Consider the following 19067-nt stretch of genomic DNA (forward strand, 5'->3'; position numbering starts at 1 on the left):
CTTTGCATGTCCGTAACGTATGAGAAATGTATTATCACACCCCTGACATCCAGATCATAAAATCATGGCTTCAGATATTTACTGAGAAAGTTGAAGGACATAATCATTGGTTCTTCAAGGGCTGGCATTTTTTGTATGAACTTAGTAAAGTTCATTCGTCTTTTTGAACCTGATGAGACTAATAGATGTGATGTGCTTGGAAGGTGTTTGGCAACATAGTAAGTACTCATAAATGCTAGTTGTTATTATTTTTATTTAAGTGCTAAGCAAAAATTTTTTAATGTCCCTGATCTGGGCATCATAACTCTGATAGGATTCAGGGACAAAAACTTAACATTCATGTCTTTATTGCATTTGTTTTGAAAAACAAAAGTCAAGGCATGACTTCTGAGCTCCTCTTTCATTTACTTCCTCTAAGGGAATTCAACATTGTGCTATTAAATGTTTCATGGTTATTCTCAAAATACAAGCACAATAACAAGTGCAACAAGAAAAATCCTGTGATGTTTATAATTGATTTAAAAGACAGTACAAATATTATAGCCAAAAGAAGAGGATATTTTCAAGGTCTCCCTGTTACCTTCCTAGAGAAATCGATATTATTCACCCCTCCTCTACCCTACCTGGTGATGTGGACTTTATGTCAAAGGTCACTATAGGAACAAGATTAGCACCATTGAGAGGATATAAGTAGAAGAGCATTCTTTGCCAGACTGTTGCTTTGCTAGAAATGGAATTCTCTGCTTCTCCCTAGTGTTATAGTTAGTAGCAGAAAATAAAAAGCTACCAGAGTGTCATAGCTGTGACTAGGCCAAAAAATTAAAAATGCAATAAAATACAAAGAAGATACTTATAATTTTTCCAGATGCCTAAGCCAGGCAGTAAAAACATACTAGACCCCAATAGAGAAATCGGGTCTAAGAAAACACGGCAACTTTGGGCTTGCCCTGGAAGGAAGTTAGAAAGGTGTCAGACTCCACCCAAACCTCTAGAATCAGAACCTACATTTTCATAAGATCTCCAGAAAATTCATACACTCATTAAAGTTTGAAAAGCACTAAGCTATAGCATAATTTTTAAAAAAGAATTATGTATTTATGCATACAAGAGCTGAGGAACAGGCCAGAGATGTCAGGGGGTGGGTTGAGAGGATTCACCAGAGACAGAGAGGGGAACAGAACAGGCAGACTGATTGAAATACACTGCTGAGGGGAGCAGCGGGTGAGCCAGGAGAGGTCTGCCTCGTCATGTGGGTTTCTCCCTGGCCAGCTGGAGATCAAACTTGTGCTGCAGAGGCTGCGGATTGCTTCACAGTGCGGTGCTTAACCCCTTGTGTCATCAGGGAGGCTCTATAGCATAATTTTATGTAAAAACGGATGTACAGAAAGAGGAAGAATGGACAACACTTTCTCAGCAAAGATTTTGTCTTCATTAATTCTTGGACATACATCTGAACTGTATGGCTTCACAGATCAACAAATATTTGAAGACAAAACCAGTATAAACCTATATAGCATTCTATTTTCAACACATCTGAATAGCAGTTGGCTTTCTTTATAATCACAAGCACGTCTCTTTCATTCCTGAAATATACTCCCATGGAATGAGATAGGCCAATTTTATTATTTGCCACAGGAAGACAATAGATTACATGATGTATCTCCTCCAGCACATTAAAGTCCTCTCCAATTTCAAGGTCCAGATTGTCTCAACCAACACCCCTTGGTAAAAGTATGCCTATCAGTGAGTAGTTTTAAGATTCTAGAGAATCAGGAAATTCTGAGCTGTCTAGCCCCTTAACACAGAAGATCATGTAGAAGTAAAATGAATTTGAAGTGAATTTTAAAAGGAAGTGTTAAGTGGAGTTAAGACCCTGATTTAATCCCATTGGATTTTAAGATAATTAAAGCTGTAGGAAGCCTGCGCAGGGAGAAGTAGAAACTTAAAAAATGTTCCAAAAGTAGAAACAGTTCAGTATAATAGAGATCACAATGAAAATGGAAGCCACTTTTGCAAATAGTAAAACAAAAAGAAGAAAGGTGAAGAAAATAATGTAGTAGAATGGATTATGTCAAGATGAGAGAGAATGATGATGAAGAAATAAAGGCCAGAGGAAAACAGGTAAAGCGGAGGAATGTATCACTGTGTGGCTGAGAACTACAGGACAAATAAGATGGCACTAGAGAGAAAGGAAGGGTGAAGAACAAAGGAGCAGGTCCAGAATGCCTGTAAACCAGAGCACCACAGGCCAGCCTTCTCTCGGAAGCGACCCATCCCATCCAGTCCTACCTGGCCGGAAGGACGGTGGTCACCACTTGAGAGCTTGAGGGTTGGGGGAAGTAAGGTTGGGGGGAACAGAGGGATCCTCATGGCAAGTTTCCGACAAGAATGAGGAGGAACCTTCCCCCTGTGTGGAAAAAAAGGGAGGCTGTCATTTTTGTGGCATTGAAATTGATTTCTAAGTCAATTGATGTTTCAAATTATTTGTCTGGGAGCCTTCTTAGAGTGACTTCTAGAATGGAGATTTAAAACCGCCAACGCCTTTAACTCCTCCAAACCCTCTTCTGGCTTATGGAATATGCAATGGACTTGGCAGTTGTGTTCTCCTTGGCCCCTCCCTATGCTCTGTGGGGATTGGATATTAAATATGATTACAACTGTTACTTTAGACAAATTCTTCACAAACTCCCACTACCTTCAAAAAACTTGAGGAAAGATGATGTGTAATAACTGATAGCAGTTTGTTCAGGTAACAAGGCAGCCCAAAGAATATGGACTTAATGGTCCTACTTTTCCTAGAAAGAGATCTTTTAATACACAAACTTAATTCTGTTAGTCCTCCACATAGTCATTCATTCAAAAATACATATTGAGCACCAAGAATTGGCAGGCATTGTTCTTGGTTATGTAGAACTCCTGGGCATCAGTGAGTGACACAAATGTAGTATCTGCCCTCGTGGAGCTCACTGTGCAATTGGAGGGACCAACACTGAACAACACAATGAAAAAAGTAGGAAATGGCCCAGTGAGAGGTGAAAAATACTATGAAAAAAACAAAAAGTAGAGCAAAATAAAATAGAGAGGGGATACCAGGGATGGGAGAATGATGGAGGGCTTTCCAGGTTTAAGTCAAGTGGTCATAGAAAGACTCTAAGAATTCAGACTAGAACAAAGACTTAAGAGACTGGAGAGTTGCCAAAGAAGACACTTGGGAGTTGAGCTTTCTGGGCAGAGTAAACAGTCCGTGCAACCACCCAAGGTGGGGTTGGCCTGGCTTACTGGGGCCCAGCAAACAGCTCAGGAAGGTCTGATTGGAGAGTAGGTCAATGAGGAAACAAAAGGGGGCACAGAAAAGTGGGTTCAGATCATAATAGATCTTGTAGGCTTTTGTTCTGAGGGGGAAGGCAGTGAGGGTCTTAAACAGAAATTGATTTGAGTTAATGCAAGTTCTGAAGGGATGACTCTGGTTGCTGTGTAGGGAATAGATTTCAAGTGCTCATATGTGGAAGTGGGGAGACAAATTAGGAGGCTAATTAGAAAAGGGGAGACAGGGTAGTGACTTCAGTTGGGGTGGCTGCACTGGGGCAGGTACCTTAAGCCTGATAAAATTGTCTGAATAGCTTCATAATATTTCACAAGTCCTAGAATGTTTTGGTTCCTTCCAAAACAAAGATCCAATAATAAATTTAAGAATTGCAACAGCTCAGTATGTATTTCCCAAAACTTAAGGACTACTTTTTTATTTTTGGTAATATGTAAGGTTCAAAGAAAAAGGAAGGACAGAGAAAACAAAGCTAGAAGACAATATGTCTCCTATTCTTTATATGTTAGCAAAAACATGCACACACATTATTGGTTACACTCTTAGAAGCGAATTTCCACATACTAGCATAATGAGGTAGGGGAAATTGCATTTAACCTTTGATACTCAAAGGCTAAAACATGCTAAAATTCCCTCCAATAGCATAAAGTTATTGGTGCTTGAGTGTGTGTGCATTTGTGTGTATAATGGTCACAGAGAGCACATAATAAGAGAATCCATCCAAACAATCACAAACATTCCCTATTGTTTATCATTCTATCACAAGACACTAATGAGCAAAAGTTAAAATTACCTGTATTGATAGGATTCTTTAAAATATAAACATTTTATCTGAACCTTAGTTTTAGCTACAAATTCAAACATCCTTGCTAAAATATTGATTATAATAATACAGAAGACTTTGAATTGATTTTTGTTGACAGAAAATGCCTATGCAGGATTCAAAGTGGTAGACATGTTACAGTAATTTGGCATTAGGAATAATGTGTGGAAAATAGAGACTGTGTCTCTTGCTCAGAAATTTCCTATTTTTGAACTGAAATGCTCTTGAGCATATATTTTTTTCAGCAGAGTAGTCTTGTCTTTGCCCTTTGCTTTTTCTCTGGTGTCCATATGCCACTTGACCAAATATTTCATAGTACAATATTTTCCTCTTTGGATATTTTAGAGGTAAAATAATTTTCTTGGCTTGAATTTGGCCTTTCTATGTTAAAATATTGAAGACCGTAGTGAAATTAGGTAGTGGTTTCCTGAAATCAATTACATTTTTACATTTTTTTTTGCTATAAAAAGCATATAGGGTATATGTTTGACTATTTTCACTATCTTAGTTATACCAAAACATGGCTTTAAAACAAACTATAGATATGCTAGGAATAAAATACCAAAGTAGTGTTGGCAAAATTCATATAAATCATACACAATGTCAGGACACAGATGTACACATTGTAGTGAACTGAAAAGATTTAGTTGTCCATCCATGGCATGTGGACTCCTTTGTGTATGATTCATAAGCAAGTGGAAATCAATAGGATTAAAGTCTATCTCATCCCGGGAAACTTGATGCTTACTGGGAAGACTCTGGGAAGACACTCTACTCTGGTTGGCAGTGAGTATTCTCTTTGGCTCCCTCCCTCCACCCAACACAACCATCACTGCATCCGCACATTTTCTCATCTTCAGGAAAGAAAAGTAAGATGAAAGGAAGAGGAAAGAAATTTAACCAGGTAAAGAAAAGAGTGAGGAATCAAAGGTATTCATGTGAATCTAAGTTCTAATTTTGTTTTAATCTCAAGCTTAGTTGCCACAGAGTGGCCAACATATAACAGAAATCCATGAAGTCGGCTGGCAGCAGGCTGAGAGGGCAACCTCTACTCAGTTCTAGAGATTCCCTTACACTGTTATCAAATAATCTAGTTTTTCAGGAAAAATTAAACTTTCTTTTGAATTTGAAATCTTCCAATTCTTTAATAACCATGTGATGATTGTCATTTGCCAACTTGGCTAGGCTAAATGACATTTCTCAGTGTCCCCTTTTTGCATGTGTCCAGTTAGGCAGGACTGCCAGGGAGATTCTCCCAAGATTTGGAGGGTTGATGAAGAAGACAGCAGCCATTTTGTAACACACACATTGCTGCTGATCTGTTTACTAGTCTTATTGATATGATACACTTCTCCTTCACCTTAATTCTTCCTTAGTTGTTCAGAATCCTGGGCCAGGTTTGTGTATGTGTACACACACATGCACATGTTAATTGTGACAGAGAGTCCCAGTTCCTGCAGTTTATATTGGTTATTGAGACTGCTGGTAATCCCTTCTGGAATGCCCGCCTGCTAGGGTTAGCATTATAGGGGGACAGAATTTTGGAGGAGACTGCACAGCCAGCCCAAATGGTTGCAGGAGCCAATTCCCTGGAATACACATGCAATCTCCCTTGTATGGGCTTTCCATTTCTGATATTGGCTGCTTAGGATATTTGATTCAACCTTCCCACTGGAAAATTTAAAATGCTGGATTTGATATTGAAATACAGTTCTTAAAAAACAAAACAAAAGAAACAACTTATAACCACAAAAATTTAAAGAATGATCAGGTCTAAAGTGAAGGTACGTCAAACCCAAACAGGTCATAAGCAAGGAAGTTGCATTTGTCCTGATGGGCTTTTGTAAATGCTGGAAATTTTCAGTTCGTCTTTTGGCAGCCTTGTTGGTTGAGGCTAAAATGCAAAGCCTGCTACCCACCCAAAATGAGGAATCTCCCAGGAAACCTTCCTGATAGCAGATTAAGAATATAAATTGTAGGTTTAAGATTAAACCAAATAGTACTTCTAAATATGAAATACAAAAGTTAAATAAAAAAATGCAGTGGGCAGCAGAAAAGCAGTGTGGAAAAAAAATCAGTGAATCAGAAAAAGGATCAAAACATTTGTCCATAGGGTAGCATAGAGAGATAAAAAGATAGAAAAGACTAAGAAGAGTTAAAAGACAGAGGAAGATGGAGTATGAAGGTATGGTTTACGTTATTTGTATACATAGAATTCAGAATCATAGAGGGAAAGACAAAAAAAAAGTGATAGAAGCCACATCTGCTGACATGATGGCTAAGTTTTTCTAGAACTAATGAAAGTTATTCATCCATTCATTCCAAACTTATATTTAGACACATTATAGGAAAACTATAAATCGTAAAAAAAAAAAATCTTGAATGCAAGCAAAGGCAAAAGGATACAAATTATGGTCAAAAGAACTAAACTAAGATTAACAATTGACTACCAATTGAAACCAATGGACGGTGGAATTTTATCTTCAATGCACTCACTGAAAATGCTGCCAACTAAACATTCTATGCCCAGTGAAAGTATCATGCCAAATTAAAGATAGAATGCAGACATTTTTCAGACATAAGTGAAAACCTCCCCCACCAAGACTTCACTACCCTCCAGACAACAGAAAAGGAACTTCTGAGGCATGTGGAAAATAATGACCCCAAATGGACTGTGTGAGACACAAGAAAGAAGTTTAGTGAAGACACTTGTGAAGATCTAGATGAATACAAATACACTCTGACTGTATAATATTGAAAAATAATGTTGCGTAGATTTAGAAGTCTACAGACTCAAAATACACTCCAAAAGTAAGTTGAGAGGGTAACAGAGGGAGTTAAATTGTTCTAATACTTTAGTATTTTCCAGCAGGAGAGAAAACATATCTATGTTTTATGCTCAACAAAATAATGGAAAATACCTATGTCTCTATATATCCATCTATCTACCTATAGACACACATAAAGGTAATTCTTCATACTGATAAAAAATGAGAAATAATTTTCCTTCCACAGGAAAAAAAAATTTAACTCATAGTGTGGTCAACCAGGACTTTAATAATAAGTCAAAAGGCTGTCAGTCTGTACTCTGTGGTCTGGCTTCTCTGAGAAGCCCAATGGATGTTGGCAGGGACAGCCCACATTTTCCCATTGAGTTGCAAAAGATTAGAGGAGACACAAATGAATCATGTAAGAAAGAAGGTTTTAAATCCCCATGTTAGTCGCTTTCTCCCTGAATGTTGGGAAGGCAGGACTGAAATAACTGCATTGAGGCTTCTGCCTCATGGCCCAGTGGCATGTCTGACAAGACTATCTTCCACCAGGGAGGTGAGTCACTCACCCTGCAGCAAAGATGTCAGAGGGGAAATGAGGAAAATCCTTCTCTATTCCTTGGGAGGAGGGAAAAAAGCACTGGGTTCTTTGGGTATAAATTAAAATGATTTAAGCTTCCTGGAATTCTCTCTGGCTGATGAGCTAAATTACAACAGAAAAACCTGTGTTTTAAGAAGCATCAAAGATGAATTAAGTGTCAGAGGAAAAGCAAATTACACATTTATTGACTGTTTCATGAGGTTACAGAGATGGTTCATTAAAACGTTCCCTCAAAAGATGATTCTTCTTGAAGTAAGAGGCAGTAGCTGCAAAATGATCAATACACCTTGGAATATTTGCAGCAGATTCAGGGTAATTCCCAATTAATGATTTTTTCCAACACATTAAAAGAAATCTCTGCGTACTGTTAGGAAAGAGGCTGAAGGTCCTTTTCACAATGAATCAATTCAGAGTTGATCAGGACCATAAAAGGCATGATTTTTCTGCACTGGCAGTTGGGTTCTTGAGTTGTTTCTAAACCCTTGGTACATATTAAACCCTTTCCTATTGGTTTTGGCAAACCCAGGTATGAAAATCCCAAGGAAACCAATTATGTCACTGAGTTGAATAACAGGGTTTATTGTATCCATTTTAGGAACGCTGCTATGATCAAGTTCATAAAAAGACACACCTTGAACAGAGCTGAAAACAGCAAACATTCAGGGACTGAGTCAACATCTCATTGCCAAGAAACATGCAGCTGAATATTTCTCCAGAATTTGCAACTCTGCTGAGAAGGGGCTGATGTTCTCTTTTAAGGATAACTACTGCTGTTTGTACTTTAATAAGCTTCAGTGGGACTAATACACAGGAATGTACAACACAATTTTATGTCAAATGGAGGGCTCAGATGTTTATATATTTTATAAGTTGCCTTTAGGAATCACCTACTTCCATTTGTCCCAACTGTCCTCACAAATTGCACATAAAGGAATAGACCCACTGCATGTCTTTTTTAATGGGACAAATGGAGTTTACATATGAAATAGACATGGTACATGTCACAAACAGGGGTTTTCTAAAATAAATTTTCACATTGTGGCTGGCCAAACTTAATCTCTTATCAACTATGCACTAGCAGGACTGAAATTCTTGGCCCATGTGCATAAATGAAATGGATTTTTAAAAAAGATTTATTTTTTATTTATTTATGCATACAAGAACTGGAGTCTAGGCCAGAGGTGCGGGGGGTGAGAGGATTCACCAGAGACAGAGTGGGGAGCAGAACAAGTGAAATACACTGCTGAAATACACTGAAATACACTGCTAAGGGGAGCAGCAGGAGAGACAGGAGAGGTCTGCTGCACCATGTGGGTCAGCTCCCTGGCAGGGGATTGAACTGATGCTACAGTGGCTGGCAATAGCTTGATAGGGATGAAACTTTAACTCCTTTGTCACCAGGTAGGGCTGAAATGGACTTTTAATCTGTTTTGGTTGAGGCATATTCTCCTACAATTGTACTGTTACAGAATGGTAAAAATGTAAAGACCTTGAGTTGATCTTTCTAAATCATAAAAATATGGTTGAGTAAAAGGGTTAGTAAAATTATACTTTGAATTAATCTAGCCAGAATCCTTCCTTGCTGCTGGAGAACCACTATCTTTTCAAATTACTTTTGTTAAAAAGAATTTTAGACCTATTCATTCTGTTATAGAACTTGTTTGGTTACCAAAGATTTGGAAAATTATGCAGATTGTGCCTGGAGTTCAGAACAGTTCAAAACAAGTTCAGGAGAAAATAGACATGTAAAATGAGGTTTTCTCTGTTTTGAAGGAGTTTAAAAACATTTATACATTATTGCAGAGTAAGAATAAATGAAGAGAAAGCAAATTATTATATTCAACATCATGGTAAAAAACTGAAAAATGGGAAGAAATCTGATGTGGGGTAATACATAGTTTTTGCTCTGAGAGAAAAGTGACCTTTTCTCTCTGAATAGAAAACTGTTCATCCCATCTACAAGACAGGAGAAAAGGAACCTTATTTCCCTCAGTAACCTCTGGCAAAGTGTGGCAATGCTTTCTTCTTTATAAGAAAGAAAATGTAAAGAACTTGAGTTGATCTTTATAAGAAGATTGAAATTATCTTTAATATTACCTGCTATAGTGTCAACTCAATTTCCTGGTCTAACACTTAGTACTGGAACAGTTTACAAGTTTCCAGATGTCAGAAAGTCACTCTGCCTTGTCATCTTTCTGACCGAATGGAAGTGACTCGGTTAAGCTCTCCTGTAGATGCTGTTGTTCAATTTCCTTTCCTTGAGTTGCTCCTTTTTCTATTTGTTTCCTGCTTTTCTTAATTTCCTTCATATCTCTGTCAAGCTTCAAAGACCACCCCAACGCAGGATGCGTACAAGGATTATTTCAAAGCCAAAGCTTTTCTATTTCTGGTCCATGTTTCACAATTGCAGGAGCAGGGGGGACGGCTCTGCTGGCCTGGCCTTTCATTTACCTGCACTGCTGTCCTGTGCTTTGTTCTCTGTAGAGCCCTCGACTTGGTCTTATTGTTGCACTTCACAGTTTATTATTGTTCTTTCTGGTCATGGTTTTGCCTTACTAGCCACTGTATCCTATAATACTAACAGTCCTGATTTCTTATTTTACCATTAAAGTCATGGTTCTGAAGCACAACAATTTTTAAGCCTTTTAGAACACTTCTCAATAAATGCTTTATGTGGACATGAAACTAATAACCTTCAAGGGCAGACTTCACATCCATGTACAATATAATCATATTATAGTCACAATTACAGTCATCAGAACAACCTCATGGATGAATGGCAAAGGGTAGTTATTGTGCGACCTACTTACAGTAAAAAATGCAGGAAACAGCAACAGTGAAAATTCATAAATACAATTTGATCTCTTTTTAAAGGAACCAAAAAAAAAAAAGAAATAGAAAGCTGTTATAAATAGGGTTGTGCCACACACTGTTAATTACCAATTTCTGTTTCTCTGGTAAAAAAAAAATCCTCTTTTTTCAGGTGCTTGGTGACCATGGAATTGAAGAGAAGGTGCACTCTCTTCACCCTTGTGGGTAAATCTTAAATCATTCTAAGCCAACCCTGAAAATTACACTTCTGTGATTGTGATTGGTTTATGAAAGTGCATATGATATAATGGTAGCAAATGACAAGCCTATTGAGGGAGACTTAGGAAGGTTTTGCTTAATCCTATAAAGAGTTACAAGCTGAAGACATTCCCATCTCTCAGCCTTTGAATGGGTTTATGTAGGGTCCTGAGGCATGAAGTTATGTATGGAAGCCTTCTTGTAACTGGGAGTTTATAGCCTGGCGATAAAAACCACTAAGATGACATGGTAGAAATTTTAAAAATGCCTGGACCCTTGATGAGGTTGTTGAGTCACAAAATTTACCATACTAAAACTGCAACACCTCAAAACTTATAGTATCACATACAACTTACTAGATGTTAGTATTGTTTAAACCAGTTTTAAATGGATTTTCTGTAAAACTGATGCTGAATGCACCCTTACTGATAAGCTTCCAGCAATTGTTAGTTCTTCTGTTTGATTATATCCAATGAAGACATTTAAAGGTTTTACAACACCTACTAAAGTTGATTTTTTTTCTTTTTTTTTTTTTTTTTTTTTGTGGGACCCTCCCCGGTGGCCGGGGATTGAACTGGCGCTGCAGAGGCTGCGGGCAGACTCGCAACCCTGCACTCAATCACTGTGCCAACAGGGGAGGACCTCCTACTAAAGTTGATTTTAATTGTGATGACTTATTACCAGTAACGTAAATGTATGGTTACTTATATTGAGAATTAAGTAATTTAAACACATTTGTGATTGCATTGTGTCTATGAATAAAGTTGCCGATATTGATGGATCAAAAACAGAAACAAAGCAAAATAAAATTCTGAAAATATTTCCCAAGAGATTTTTTTAGAAATACAAAAACTGGCTAATGATGTCAACTATAAGTAAATCATTATGTCAGTATGCAAAGTAATGACAAATTTGAACTCAGGCAACATGAGTTGAAATACTTGTATCTGAATATACCATTGGGACTAATTATTGTTGTGGTGTGTCTAAAATTTCAGTTGAAATTGGATATTTTGTTTCAAACACTTGAATGTTATAAAAAGATCAATTCTAATTGGGAAGTAGAGCAATTTCTGAAATTACATTAAAATTTATTTTATTTTCTAATGCATAATCAACCTGAAAGGGTGGTAAGAAAATTTAAATTGTATATTTATATGGAAAAAAACTAAAGTAGCATGTCTAAATAATTATTAATTTTTTATTTCATTTCTGCTTAAGAATCTACATTGTGGAGTCTAATAACTTCAGGAGTCAAAAATATTAAATAGTATCCTATATAATAAATATAAAAGCAGGATAACAGAAGCAACCATGGAAATATATCTAGAATTAGCCCCAAAGAATCTGTAAAGTGAACTGATGGATGAAATACACAATGAAATAAAACCAACACTTTTGAGCTTTGCAATCCCCTCTTAGAGTAAAAATTTTATACTGAAGATAGAAGAACAGGAAATAGCAAAAGCACATTTTTTCACAAACACAAAAGTATCTGATGATTAACTATAATGGATGGAATAATCTAAAACTGAGCTACTGTTTGCTAACTAGAAAATAGTCAATTTATATTCAGTTCATTTAATGTTAATATTAATGAAACAATTTGTTTTGATCATACAATAAAAATAATGTAGTTTTAGAGTGGATCCCCAATAAAATATTAGTATAGCAAAGGAAGTGTCTTTCTAATTTGTAAGGAAACTTCGTTGGTTAATAACCAGTGATTTTGGTGCAGTGCTCCCTCTGCTGGAAAGACTGTGCCATTACAAAATTACATCAGTTCTTTAGAGCTGAAGAGACTAGTCTTTGATTCTCTCCACCCTGTACCCTGGAAATACCCCACAGTAGGGTAGGGGGTATAGGACCAATACCTGAGCCAAACTCCAGACCAACTGAAACCAAATCTCCAGAGGTAAATTCTGTGCACGGCAGTTTTAAATTCACCAGTTGATGGCAAAAGCTTATCGAATACTTTCCTTTTACTATGTCTGAGAAGGATGTGTGGTTTCACATGCAACAACAGACCCTAGCCTATGTGGAAGGCACATGAATTGTGGAGGTCTTACTCTAACTGAGTGGAAAGGAAACAAAGGTATTGTGTGTTATGATTTGGTTCACTTTACCTTGGGCTTTTCATCAAGGATCTGCTGACGGATCTCCTTGTGCTTCTCAATGAGTTTTTCTTGCCTTTTACTTTGTGCCTCTTCTAACTACAAGAAAAGTAAAAGGAAAATAATTTTCATCTAAATGTTCAAGTGAATGCTTTCACCTGAAAATGGATAGCTAGTAAGATCTATTATTGCAACAATTATATAATAATTTGGTATTATTAGGTATTTAAATATTTCATATCCTGATCAAGAGATGCTCTTACAAGTGTGGGAAACTGTTGATAAATATTCAGGTTTGGTGATGGGTGCAGAGGATTAGTGGAAGGGGGAGTAAGGTGATCCATTGATATTTTAAAAAAATCATAAAAATACTATTTTTTTGTGATAAGAAGTGTCTCTGGAGGTTGCCATCTTTTATACAATTGAGCAACTAAAGATTTCTTGGGGGAGGCTCTCATTTATATCATGTTTCTGGGCTACTGACTGGAGAAATATATTTTAAGGGTGTGGGGAATGATTTTTTATGTTTATCTTCAGATGCACCCTTTTATATAGAGGATTACAATTAAACTTGCAAGAGACAGGAATTATGAAGTGCTTTCCTTCTGAAGCCATTCTGCTGGTACTGGTGATAAGCAGATATAACCAAGCCTGGCATTTCAGTCCAGAGACTCACACTGTGCTTGTCAAAGGATCACATGGTTTGTAAAGGAATGAGGGATTGAAGGACATACCCTCTTGATGTACTGCACAACCTCCTGGATATAGGACCGGATCATCTCTGTCTTTTCCCTAAAAGCAAATTACACACACATATTATTAAAGAACTCAGCTGGCATCGATGAATATGGGAACCTCACCCTTCCAGATGAAAAGGTACAGAAATCTCTACATTCTTATTACACTGCAGGAAAAGTACAAACCAACCAGCTCTGGACAAAGGTCAGGTTCCACCCAAGGGCAAGCTTTCATTAAGTGCTTGGAAGTTCCCTGATGATCTGGGAAATGAGGAGTTAACCTTTCCCTAAGGGAAGCTCTCCACTCAGTCTTTATCCAAAAGACTCTGCCCCAGGTGCATCTCAATACTTGACTGAATTGCTCTTTGAGTTCAGTGTTAAAAATTTTGCAATACGCGGATATTTTGGGAGGTTAATCAGAGGAGAAATTTTACGGATGGGTCTTTGTGTAGATGAGAACCTGCTATTCTGATACAGAATAAAGTCATCACCAGGTGAGAGGTGGTGATGGGGTGAGAGGGGTTCTTTCTCCTTACTCTTCCATCTGAGTTTTGTCTTTGGATTTAGCTTCTGTTATCTTCTCCTGCCTCTTTTTATCCATTTTCTTCTTCAATTCCTTCTTCTCTCTGAAGTCAAAATGGAAGGGAAAGGGAAAAATTGGTGAATCAGATGGCAATGTGTGTTGAATATACTTATAAACACAAGTCCATTGTAATAAGATTAGAGGCTTACTTCTCACAGATTTCTTTGAGCTTCTTTAACTGATTGTTCTGACACTCTTCAGCCACATCTGTCAATTTTTGAATCAGCTGGGAAAAGAAAATGCCAGTTTGCTGTTTTACATTATCATCAACAAAGTACCCTCTCCCTCTGCCATGCTCCACAACAGTGTCTGTGGTTAGGAAAATCTGTGACTGTCATTAAACAGTGGTTAAGAGTGCCAGACCTCCTAGGCAATGAGAATATAATTTAAAGCCAACACCTTAGCTCAGTTTGAATATGGAGTTCTTTTCTCTTTATATTATTGTGCTGATTGCCACACTTTGACTTAGCCCCCCTCCCCCCCAAAAAAAAACAAAAAAACTAACAGTGGGGACCATTTTACCCAACTCTTGTTCTTAAGACTTATTAAAGGGGGAATATAGGGAAACTGAACAAGGGGTCAGGGAAAAAAAAGACAAAACTAACAGGGAAATTAAATCTGAAATATACAGCAGGGGGAAGAAGAAGGGGTCACAGTAGGGAAGGAAAGGGAACAAGGGACTATGGTGATGGTTCACAGGTGATGTGATTTTGGTCAAGGAGCCTACTTTATCTGAACCTACATTTTCTTGGTTGTAAACAAGATTATCAACAATTTTTTTCTCCTGGAAGAATTTTGGATAAAAATGAGTATGATAACAATGTACCTCATAATCAACTGTGAATAGTAATTCTTGTTGACAGCTATCATTCACATTTAATTGTTTCTAGGGTGACATTAAATACCCAACTTAGAAATGGATGTGTGTGTCATTGCTGTGTCTAATTTTCAGAGAACATCAGAGATTCTCTTCTGTGAAACCACTGAACAGGGAATTCATTTAATCCTTACATCTATTTTGTTATTAGACCACGCTTCAAGAAGGAAGCACCCATGTTTTTATACCCTCAGTGCTATGCACAATTCCCAGCATTCAGTAGGTGCTCAGTAAATCCTTGTCTATTAAATGAAATTAACGTTGTCCTCCAATCCTGTCTCAATCTTTATTCCACATGAAAAAAACTAGGGAACTCTGTCATTGCTTTGGCAGAAGAAGCAACTGGATTCAATCCTTCTGACTAGAGCCACCAAACTGGTGGCTCACCTTCCTGTGAAAGGTCCCAAGGCTGATTCCCCAAAGGGGGTTCTTAGATACAGCAGGGCGGACCAGTTTTTTATAAGAAGCAGCTATGACAGTGACAAGGTAACCTAATCATAATACCAGCAAACTTTCACGGATAATTTACACACATTGGGCACAGTCTAAAGAGTTTTATATGTTTTATATTATTTAATTCTAACTGCTGCCCCATGAGTTTGGTGCTCCTGGGCTCAAGGTCTGGGCCACAGCAGTGGTGAGAGGTAGAGTGGAGTATAAATGTACATCATAGGGGCATCCCTGGTGGCACAAGTGGTTAAGCGACAGCACTATGAAGCTATCCAAGCCACTGCAGCACGAGTTTTATCCCTGGCCAGTGAGGTGACCCACATGGGGCAGCAGACCTCTCCTGTCTCCTCTACTGCTCTCCTCAGCAGTGTATTTCAGTAGATCTGCCTGTTCTGCTCCCCACTCTGTCTCTGGTGAATCCTCTCAGCCCCCCCGCATCTCTGGCCTGTACCCCAGTTCTTGTATGCATAAATAAATAAATCTTAAAAAAAATGTGCATCAGATTGTGGATGTGGCCTTCACTACTCTCCATGTTGCTTTTCTTTATGATGTTGAGTATTATTTTTATTTATTTGTTTTATTTATACAAGAACCGGGGTACAGGCCAGATGCATGGGTGGGTGAAAGGATTCACCAGAGACAGAGCGGGGAGCAGAACAGGCAGACTGACAAAATACACTGCTGAGGGGAGTAGTGGGTGTGACAGGAGAGGTCTACTTCACCATGTGGGATCCTCACCAGCTGGCGGGAATCAAACCGGCACTGCAGAGGCTGCTGACAGATTCACAGCGCTGTGCTCAACCACCTGCGCCACCAGGGGAGACCCGAGCATTATTTTTAAACACTCCTTTTTAAGAGAATAAAAGAAGTGTAGAAAAAAATTGCCTTATAAGTTAAAATAAATGCACAGTTACTTGAAATTGACATAAAATTTGATGTATTCATATGTGAAGTGGATTAAGTATGAGCAAATATTAACTGGGGCTTGGGCCCGCAGAAAATCTACTTGGTCATTCAGAAGAAAACTGCCTGACCACGACTGTCACAATGAAAGAAATCATGAATGACTATAGCTTTGTAGTGCCACTTATCAAGCTGTCTAGATGTAAGATTCTGATGTGCAAACACCGGCCATTTCCTTGAGGATCCCTGCAGTGCCTCTATTACAGCTGAGAGTTTACCCTCAGCACCTTCTCCTGAGAGGGCATTTCTCCTCTCCCATTCACCCCAAGGGGTTACAGAAGGATAATCAGGGACATGTATGGGGAACTTCAAAATACAGATTCTAAGGCCTGTTTAGAACTATGGACTCTGAGTTCTAGGGATAGGGCCAGGAATTGGTATTTTCAAAAGCCTCCTAGGAGATTTGGACATTGACAGATTTGGGGCCTCCCTTCTTTCTACCCACTGCTAAATCTCCTAGCAATTTTGTTTTTAAATTCAGTGGCATTTATACTTCTTTTCTTATCGCTATCGTTCATCTAACTGCAGAATATTTTCCTGTTTTCAGGGTTATGTCAGTACCTGCTCACATTTAGTGCTTTCTTTCCACCTTCTGCAACAAACACACTGAGCAAGAGATCTCAGTCCTTGTACCCAGTGATTCTGCTTTTTTATTTTTATTTGGTTTCAGTCTCCACCCAGTGGCCAGTAGCACACTCTTAATATTCCACAGTAGTTCCCTGTCTACTGCATCCATCCATTGGCCTTCCTCTTCCCCAGGCCATTTGCACTTGTTCTTTATTCTTCTCAGAACTAATTTCTATCTCCTTTGGTCCCTTTACCTCAGTAATGCACTTTTTCCTACAATCCACCACACATAAATGAGGTAGATACCTACAAATACCTGGAAAGATTCTAGAAAGTCTGATCTGATGATCTGACTTTTCAGATTATGCTACTCAAAGTGTGGCTCATTGACCAGCAGCACTGGCATTGCCAGAGAACACAGAACTGTAAATTCTCAGTCCCTACTCATGATCAACTAAGTAAAAATACATATTTTAGCAAGATTCTAGGAAATTATTATGCAAATCAAAGTTAGAGAAGTACTATCTAGATTACTGAGAAAAGTGGACACTATTTAGAAGATATCCTTTGCTATGATCTGAATGTTTGTATTTCTGTTTAATTCATTTATTAAAATCCTAATCCCTAATGAGAAATATCAGCAGGTAGGGCCTTTGGGAGATAATTAAGTGATGAAGGTACAGCCCTCACCTCATGAAGGCATGAGGGTGCCCTTACAAAAGATACGCAAGAGAGTAGAGAGCTGTCTTGTCCTCTCCACCATGTAAGGACACAGTAGAAGATGGCATCTGTGAGCCAGGCAGGGGGTTCTACCAGAATACCCAAACTACAGATGCCTTTATCTTGGATTTTTAGGCTTTCAGAACTGTGATAATAGATGTTTATAATGTTAGATCCTCTGTCTATCGTAATTTGCTATACTAGCCTGAATTGACTAAGACACCCTTTCAAACTCCCTCTTCTCTGTCTCAAAAGATGCTCAGATCTTTACCTGCATTCTCTTCATTATCTCAAACTCAGCTTCCTTGCATCTAAAATGGGGACATTTCCTTTCTGAGGTGGTAAAAACTGAAAGAGAAAACATATGCAAGCCCTAATAGACCAAATTATAGGTTCTTAACTTGGTTTCCTTCCAAGAAAAAGTTTTTCTTTTTTAAGATTTATTTATTTATTTATTTATACAAGCACTGGGTACAGTCAGAAGCACGGGATGGTGAGAGGATTCACTAGAGCCAGAGCGGGGAACAGAACAGGCAGGATGACGAAATACACTGCTGAGGGGAGCAGTGGGCGCAACAGGAGAGGTCTGTGCGCCATGTGGGACCCTCACCGGTGGCTGGGGATCGAACCGGCACTGCAGAGGCTGTGGGCAGCTTCACAGCCCAGGGCTCAACCGCTGCGCCACCAGGGGAGGCCCAAGAAAAAGTTTCTTGCTTTTGCTTTCCTTCCCTGTCTGTGACAGGGCCTGAGTTGCCATTTTATTTTCTCCTCTCAAACTTTTGCCTAAACTGGAGATATTCCCTCTGCATAAAAACACAATTCTATTTTCTCTTCCCTTTCAGATGCCTGACCTTCTGTTCATCTTTGGCCTTCCTTTCATTTGTGTCCCTAAAATGGAAAAGTAACTGCTGCTTCCAAAGTTGCAGTTAGCCATCCCCTCCTTCTTTAAGTCCATTTTCTGCTTCCATTCCAACCAGTGGGATACACCTGCTTTTGCCTTTTTATTACAAAAATGTTTTTTGTCACTAAATTTATTGACTATTTCTCAGGGCATGGCTTTTATTATTCTAGAGATTTGTACATCTTAGTTCACAATAACCTTAGGACCTCAGTATTTTCTTAAGGCATTCTTAGGCTAAAAGAAATAAAAGAACAGTCCCATTTACCAGTTAAATAATTATGTATAAGCAACTAAACAGTAGTTCTTTACAAAGTATCCAACAGATGTTAACCTGATTCCTTAAAACCTGCAAAATACCCCACAATACCTCGGTGAATTTAATGTGGCATCTTAGGGTGACTTGGCACACAGTTTGGGAACTATAATTTTATCCTCTTGCCAGGCTCATTGGCCATCCTCCTTCAGATGAAACTCTTGTTCCTGAATTTAAAGTATTATCAGCAATTGCCAGAGTCAGCCCTCCTTCCCTTCTCTCCCAGGGGCTTTGATTTACTTCAGCATCATCAACT

The 19067-nt window shown here is 38.3% G+C and overlaps 1 protein-coding gene across 9 annotated transcripts in view; it reads right to left on the reverse strand.

Annotated features, from left to right (window-relative positions):
* PLCB1 (phospholipase C beta 1) overlaps positions 1–19067 on the reverse strand; it is a 642089-nt gene that overhangs the window by 54652 nt on the left and 568370 nt on the right. For 7 of the 9 annotated variants that reach the window (XM_054696419.1, XM_054696426.1, XM_054696440.1 and 4 more), the window contains 4 exons: positions 14170–14246; positions 13974–14063; positions 13435–13492; positions 12713–12799 (listed from right to left, as the gene is read on the reverse strand). In XM_054696419.1, the coding sequence (XP_054552394.1) occupies positions 12713–12799; positions 13435–13492; positions 13974–14063; positions 14170–14246 (312 nt within the window). Of the gene's footprint in view, positions 1–2289; positions 2408–12712; positions 12800–13434; positions 13493–13973; positions 14064–14169; positions 14247–19067 lie in introns of all 9 variants that reach the window. The other 2 variants (XM_054696430.1, XM_037494832.2) reach the window with 1 other exon arrangement.

This window comes from Talpa occidentalis, unplaced genomic scaffold (genome assembly GCF_014898055.3).
Source record: "Talpa occidentalis isolate TD23 unplaced genomic scaffold, MPIMG_talOcc4v2.1 talOcc4.10, whole genome shotgun sequence".
Classification (NCBI taxonomy): domain Eukaryota; kingdom Metazoa; phylum Chordata; class Mammalia; order Eulipotyphla; family Talpidae; genus Talpa; species Talpa occidentalis.